Source organism: Triticum dicoccoides, chromosome 7B (genome assembly GCF_002162155.2).
Source record: "Triticum dicoccoides isolate Atlit2015 ecotype Zavitan chromosome 7B, WEW_v2.0, whole genome shotgun sequence".
Classification (NCBI taxonomy): Eukaryota; Viridiplantae; Streptophyta; class Magnoliopsida; order Poales; family Poaceae; genus Triticum; species Triticum dicoccoides.
The window spans coordinates 576,037,859-576,045,741 of NC_041393.1; the positions used below are offsets into that span (position 1 = coordinate 576,037,859).

Here is a 7,883-nt window from a genome sequence, read left to right on the forward strand (position 1 = left end):
GGTCGGCCGGAGGTGCTCTAAGCGAGTGGGGACAGATTTGGTGCAGCTATGTGTTCCATTTGAAAATTGTGATTGGCTTGCTAATTAGTACTCCCTCCGTCCGAAAAAACTTGTCCCAAGCTTGTTCATCAAATGGATGTATCTAGCACTAACTTAGCTGATTGCTGTTCATCAAATGGATACATCCATTTGAGGGACAAGCTTTTTCGGAGCAAAAGAAGAGATGATTGCTGTACCCAGTGAACATGAAAAATCAAGCATGAAAGCTCTAGCAAAGCCACAATACCCTGAAGAAAAGGCTAATCCACGGCATGCTGTCTGAAGATAAAACTAATTCACAGTAGAATATACTACCGTTTATGTCAGACACACACTAATAATAACTTGGAAATTCAACAGGGTTTCAACAACATAACAAACTTGCTAATCCAGCAGGAGTTCAAGAAATTCAGCAGGGTTTCAACAACATAACAGACCACGACAGTACCAAGGGAGTGCCACTAGTGAGCATCCGACAGATTACTGCTGCACACCATTACAGCAGCATACACACACATGCACATAACAAAACGGAGGAGAGGCGAAAGCATCAACTGAAGGCCGTCACTCAGTCAGTGGCGACCAGCGGCCTGTTTCTGCGGTCTGATCCAGTCGTGCAGCACCATGGTCACCCTGTCGTGCTGCCTCACGGAGGAGCCGTGCAGGAGCGGGGCGGCGCCGGCGAGGACGCGGTTGTAGTGGACGTACTCCTTGTGCCGGAACCTCTCCTGCTCGGGCGGCGTCATCTCCTCCCACTCGGCGTGCAGCTTCTCCGACAGGCTCCAGTCGATGTTGTACCTGGTGGCGCCGAAGCACGTCTGGCTCAGGACCCGCCTCGCCAGGGTCTGCAGGTCGGGCACGCGAGCCCCGTGCGTCGACCACCACTGAACTGCAATTTCAAGTGAGAAACGTGGTAAGAAGATAGTAATTCATGTACAGTATGATGTGAACTGATGAATGAAATGATGATGGTCTCAGTGAGGGTAAGTTTGGGTTTGAAAGTTGAAGTGAAAATGGAAGAAGAGAAGGCTCCTGTACAGTTTAAGCAGACCATATACCCCAGTTTGCAACTTGCAACTAACTAAGCAACTATGTTGACAAGCTTAGGCTGATGCAGAGAAGTTGATCATTCTACACGTTCATCTGTAAACCTTTTAACTTCTCTACTACTCCCTCTGTCCCATAATGTAAGACGTTTTTGCAAGCACGTCTTACATTATGGAATGACAGGAGTATTTATTTAAAGAACCATGTCGACAAGTTAGGCTAATGCAGAGGAGTTGAACTTTGAATAGAAGTGCACTTATGACATGATATATTTGTGCCATGTTCACATGCTAACTAAATATGTTGGCGCACTGTATGTTACGGTGCACAAATGCACATATCAGATTTTGTGGAGGACCTCAGACACTATTCCAGCTCACTCTAAAGATTGGAAAAAATCAAGTACATATGACACATAAAGGCACTACCGTCAGTGGCTTGTTAGGGAGTGGTCATTTTGCAAGAGGTTAGGGTGTAGCTTACCTTGTGGTAATTCCATGATTTGCTGCATTGCTGGATCTGTGTCGAAATAGCCCAACTTCTTTTCATACACTTCCAACTGTGCAGACGCTTTTCTGGCATTGTAATGAGCCTTGCCCAGTTGGATTGTACAGGTCGCAATGCCGCTGCTGATCTCAGCATCAGGCTGGAATCCAGCTGTGTAAAAGATCCTTGGGTTTAGCATCTGACCAGCAGCATGGAGAGGACTATGCAAGTAACCATCCCATATACTGTCAATCATACACCAATAGAAGTCACTTTCATCTCCAACATTGAGAAATATCTCTTCTTTTGCTCTATCCATGGCTTCATACAGGATACCCATCGGACAGATATCAGATTCCAGTTTATACAACACACTGAGAAGTGGTTTTGTAACCTTCACGACTTCAGCAGCAGCATGCCAAAATTCATCGTCTGTCTTTACTATACTCTGGATACGCTCGAACAAATCAAGACAAGCCCAACCAGAGGGAACCCATTCAGGTGAGCTAATCATCTGCACCAGACCTACTCTTGCAGAAACTAACCTCTCTAATGTGATGAACACTGCCACAAATCTCAGATAAGAACTGCTCAAAATCTCCTCCTGAACATATCTTCCTTTCAGTTTCATTGGCAGTGCATAGCCATATAAAAACCTTGTAATTTCCCTTGCCTTCATTAGGACTTCACTGACATGCTCGAGCGCTGCTATTTTCTCAAGCAGAAGGTTGATGCAATGGTCAGCACATAGCACGAAGAAAAAACTGTCATATTTATTTAGCACATACTGCCGTGCCATCTGCATATGGGGTGACACGTCATTCATGACAATCTGAACAATGTTATGGGCACCAACATCATCAACCACGCGAGAAAGCATTGATTCTAGCTCATCCAAGTCCTCAGTGATTTCAGAGACGTCAATGGATCTGAGGAACTGCGTACCTTTGCTGCAGTGCACCAGGACACTTACGAAGCTTTTGTCACACTTGCTCTTCCAACTATCCACAATTACAGTGCAGCCACTTGTTTGCCACTCTTGCTTGAGTTCCTTTGCGCGGTTCTCAGTTTCTCTTAGTTGCTCCTGCAGAACAGCTTCGTACGTAGGCATTACAGCCCCAGGCCCATGGGGAAACACAACCATCTCCCTCAAAGATGATGAATGGAGAACACCAGGCTCAGGTCCAGCTTCAGAGAAGAATTTGCCTATTGATTTTGCTGACGCAGAATTGAAGTAATCACTTTTCTCAACCTTGGGTTTCAGTTGACAAGAACTATATGTGATTTCCTTGGGCTGCGTCAGATCCGGTGGATAATGAAGAAAGCAGCGGTTATTGGGCACAGTTTGTTGTAGCTGTGGTTGCTGGACTTGAGCAGATGGAAGGGCTGGGCTTGTGTGAGGAACCTCATCATGTTCATGCTTCCATTTCTTCATTTTTCTGAGCATCCAAGCTTTCTATTCTTGCGATCCACAAGTGAACTCCTTAAGCTTGTGCTGACATTGCCCCTGATGCCTGCTAAATGGTGCTCTAGGCGGTTGTAACTCGAAACCACCTTAACGCAGTAATGGCAGCTCACTCTGCAACCTTCCTCACCAATGGTTTTGCCATGCCTTGCTTTTCCACGGTTACTTGTCTGAGGATATTGTACAGACAAAACCTGAAGGAAAGCAATGAGAGATACTTCAGTAATGCAAAAATTAAAATGTCAAATTCCAAAACATGAGTGCAACATTTCACCAATGATTAGATTTCATCTGCTTCCTCTTCATGACAGCACATGATGTACTGCTACTGATGAATTTACCACATGTCAACAGAGAAGACTGTGATCCAACTAAACACTGTACCTTAGAAGTTTAAACACAGTATTACTGGATGAAACGGTTTGTTCTGTATTTTTTTCCAATAAAGAACAGTTTGTCTGTATAACTCTTCAAGAAGAGCACATAGAGGCGTGGCCAGTGGGTCATAGTATATTTACCAGCGGACTGGAGGCATGAGCTTGTTCACAAATTACAAGTTCATTATCACCAGGGCAACAAATCCATGGGCACCGATGCGATGAATTAACAGTAACTCTAACAGGGCAGTCAACCATTGGCCATTTTCACCATGGTACACTCCAGAAACATGTAAGTTCAACTAGATTAGACAGTTGTTCCTCACAAACAGTCTAAAGTTTGATGTTTGCAATCCTGAAGGATTCAAATGAACCATACGAAATAGGCCGGTGTAAATATGTAGTTTTTCACAGATTAGTGATGTGGTATAAGCATAAGACTGCACGATGATCTTACAAAGCCAGTAACATACACCCTCTCCCCCGCCGCATGATCTCCCTCCTCCGGCCAATTCCTCCACAACAAAGAGCAGATCCGGAACCCTCTCTCCACACATCCCGAAGTCCAGCGGCGCCGTCACCAGGGTCGGAGCCGCCGTCCACCTCGACGCCTGACTTCATCCCAGCTCGCTCGCTCCCGTGTGGCCCCGTCGGCCGGCGGCGGGGCCCTGAACTGTCTTGGCGGCGCTGGTTCTCGGGGCTCGACGGGGGCCACGTGATCCCGTGCGGTGCTAGGCGCGCTTCCATGGCGGCCCGCGTCGGTGCTGCTGGAGGCGGGGGAGGCCCGGTTCTGCGGCTGGTGGTGGCGTTGTGGTGGCGTGGCGGCAGTTGACCTCGCGGAAGCCACTCGAAAAAAGAAAAAAAAACTTGACCTCGCGGAAGGTTGTGTAACTCGGCAATATGATTTTCGCTCGGTGTTTCCTAATTAATTAAGATCTTCTTAATGAATGCACAAATGGTCATTCGAAAAAACAATACCCCTCTGAAACAAATGGCGTGCAGTGACTTCTTCCTGATACTAAAATTAAAAAAAATCATAGTTTTAGCAATTCCTTTAAATCGTCTCAAACCCCTTTCAAAATCTAACATTACGCTGCCCAATTCAAAAAAAAAAAAAACCAGACAAAATCTAAAAGGGAGAAAGGGGAATTCTTCCTGGGCATGCTCCAATGCACACCCTCTGTGCAGAAGAAAGTCACAAACGACTTTGACTGTTTACCATTTCTGGACATTGATGAGACGACGGGTTTAATTGAGGAAAGGACATTCACTAGTGGGTGGGTGGTAAAAGAATTTTGCTGGAGAACAACATTTCATTCTTTTTACCATGATATCCTTTTAATAGTTAGATCAACAATTATTCATGAAATTCCGGCCACCAAAAGAGGCAACACAAACTTCGGTGGATTACCGGGGCAAGGTGAACCGAGCATGGTTCGAAAGAGAATCCGACGGGGGTGGATGTGTACATTGGAAAACAAACAAACATAGGCTAGAAAAAAATGTAAAACCCAAGTGAGATGGGTGTTGTGTTGAATACATGTTCCCTTGATTGGTTACTTCAGAGAACTTCATCAGCATAAACACACAATTCCAAAGAACACCTTGGAATAATTCTAGTTCTTAATGTTGCACTTGAACAATGAGATTTCAAAAAAAAAAGCCTGAGAAACATGCATTTAGATCTAATATATACTCCCTAGAAAAAATAGAAATGGTATCAACAAAAACATTTTATGCTCCTAGTGAATAAATTGCTTTTCCTTACCTTTGACTTTAGATCTCGTCTTCTCAGTTCCAAGATGTAAATGATGGCCTAAAAATGGGGCAATGGCTGTGGTGCGCTGGAAAAGGGTGAATGGTGGAAGCCTGGGAAATATGCATTTAGTTCTAATATGCTCCCTAAAAACAAAAAATGGTATGAACAAAATCCTTTATGCTCCTAGAGAATACATTATTTTTTTCTTACCTTTGACTTTGGATCTCGCCGTCTTCGTCCAAGATGTAAAAGGAGGATGGCCTGGGCAGCGACTGTGGTGCGTCGGGAAAGGGCGGATGGTGCAGTGCATCAGTACTTTTGAATACCACAATCTCAGCTAAGAGGAAAACATAGATTATGGATTTACGAGGGCAAACATATCTAGAGAGTGGAAGTGGCGGCGATGGATGGAGAAGAAGATAGTTAGATCTAGACAATGTTCATGGTTGACGGTGGAGGAGAAGATAGTTAGGTCTAAGGAGTGGTGGTGGCGGCGACGAGTGGAGGAGAATATGGTTAGATCTAGACAATATTGATGGTTGCAGGTGGAGGAGAAGATAGATGGATCTAGATAATGTTGATGGTTGTGTCGTGGGGGGGTGGCTTTATAGCCGCGCGGTTTGGGATTAGGGGTGCGACCACGATCCGCGTGATGCGGGGTGCGGGCCGTCATATTGAGATGGGTGGCGGATAATGGGGTAAATGGGGTGGCGCGGATAGGTGACGTGGCGAGGGAGCTGTGTTTCTTTCTAAGGGTGAGGCAGGGTGCGGGGATGCGAGGAATGCATGTGTCTCGGGTAGGTGGATGCCAGTTGGGACCGGGCATTTTTTGGATTGATTGCTTTTGCGTGCGGCGTCGCTCGCTGCCGCAATTTTTGGATGGATATCTGGTCGATGGGCCCATGAGGTGTGTGGTCGTGATGAGACTAGTGCAAAGGCGTAAAATCAGATTATTGCTAGGACAATTTGGAAATCTTATTTCTATCTTTTTCACGATCAATTGATACGAGGGGTGCTTCTTTCTCGTATTGTATAACATTCCTCAACAAAAAATCCCTTTGTTCAACTATTATGTCGGGGGTTGGGTGCGACATATGCCAAAGGATGGCTTATCATGGTGGGAGCGAGTAGAACGTCGCCGGTGCCTGGAAGCGGGATAAGGCGTAGACACGAACGCCGGCGTACTTTACCCAGGTTCGGGGCTCTCCTAGGAGATGACACCCCTAGTCCTGCTCTGCGGGGTCTCTGCATGATCACTAAGGCACAAGTGATACAACGTGCTCCTCGAGCTGTTTGCTATTGGCAGAGGGAGGCAAGCCTAGCTCTCTTCCTGCTCAGGGGGTGGCTAGTTCTAATGGGGTCGAACCCTTCGCATGGGTGCCCTGGGGGGTTTATATAGGCCTACCCCCCAGGGGTACAATGGCAATCTGGCCGGCTGCTGGGCCCGGCTGTCAGCGTCTTCGGCCTCCAGCTTCTCCGCCGACCACTGGGGCCCGCCGCCTGGTGGACCCCGCCGACTGGTTGGTGGTTGTTCACTGTAGTCGTGTTGTTGGTGATGGGGGCTTGGTCATCCCGGCATGGCTACAGTCCCGCTGCCTAGCGGGAGGACACTATAGCCGCACCTGGTCTTATCAGCTTAATGGCGTGCTTGCCTCGGGACGAGGGACGGCCGCTTGCTGGAGGCCGGCCACTCTCTAATCCGCTTAGTTGAGCCTCCACCGTCTTCCTTGGGGTCACTGCCTGATAGGGCCCGCCTCCGGCAGGCCGTACCGACAGGCCGTCGTTCGGAACAGGGCTCCGCCTACCCGGAGTGACGTCGGGGTAGATACGGCACAATGCTCCATCGTGCGGAGATCTTTGTCTGTACGGAGCACTGTAGCCACACCTGTCTTGAATGTGTGAGGCGTCGTTCCTCACTGTAGCCATGCTTTGACTTGTACTCTTAATGGGAGCTCGGCCGCCCCGTAGTCGCGAGGTGGCCGCCTGCCCGCGCCGCCCTCTCTGGAAGGCGACCGCCAGGAGCCGGCCACTCGGAGCGTCGTAGTCTTGGGTCACCCGCCCTCTGGCAGCCGGCCGCCGAGCCGGCCGGCCCCAGAGGGCGGAGTTTTGGTTTGGGGCTCAGCTGGGCGGAGCTGGCCCAAAGTCTTGATAATTCTAGGGAGTCGGGTGAGCCTACCCATGGCCCATTACTCCGAAAGTAGTCCCCGAAGCCGGTGATGCGTCGTGGTCGAGGGGCCGCAAAGTCTCAGCGGCTTCCTCCCTCACCGAGCTCTGGGAGAGTGTCGATCCATCTTGCGGTTATCCGACTGCTCAAGCCCGCCTCGTCCAGGCGGAGCTATATGGTTGATTTTGAACTCCAAGGCGGGAAACAGGTGACGTGCCTGTTAAGCTTCCCAGGCAGCCGCCCGCCACGGACGTGCCACGGGCGCACGTCAGCCTGGCAAGCCTGCCACCCCACGTTCTGGACGGGACAGGACACCGGGCCGGGCCCGCCACTACCATGCCTCGGCAACTGGGCGGATTCACTATGCCGGAGGGGGCGGTTGCCGTTCCCACCACTGTTCATGATGGGGTAAGTGCGCGCGGGAGACGGGGGTTCGTGGGGACGTGGGCGCAGTTAATCCCACGACCCCATGCCCCGCCCCCTCGGCTACATAGCCCGGATGCTATAAGTAGGGAGGGGGAGGTGCGGCAAAGCCCCTGCGCCCCC

At 49.1% G+C, this 7,883-nt stretch overlaps 1 protein-coding gene across 2 annotated transcripts; it reads right to left on the reverse strand.

The window, feature by feature from the left end:
- Window positions 1–374: 374 nt before the first annotated feature.
- LOC119340582 lies at window positions 375–5,735 on the reverse strand. 2 transcript variants are annotated; one of them, XM_037612508.1, is made up of 4 exons: window positions 5,384–5,735; window positions 5,183–5,283; window positions 1,570–3,231; window positions 375–928 (listed from the first exon to the last, which is right to left on the reverse strand). In XM_037612508.1, the coding sequence occupies exons 3-4, from the start codon at window positions 3,017–3,019 to the stop codon at window positions 612–614; spliced, it is 1,767 nt and encodes a 588-aa protein (XP_037468405.1). In that variant the 5' UTR covers window positions 3,020–3,231; window positions 5,183–5,283; window positions 5,384–5,735; the 3' UTR covers window positions 375–611. The 2 variants fall into 2 exon arrangements, with proteins under 2 accessions (XP_037468405.1, XP_037468406.1); XM_037612509.1 differs by lacking the exons at window positions 5,183–5,283; window positions 5,384–5,735 and adding an exon at window positions 3,872–4,239.
- Between the last annotated feature and the right edge of the window lie 2,148 nt (window positions 5,736–7,883).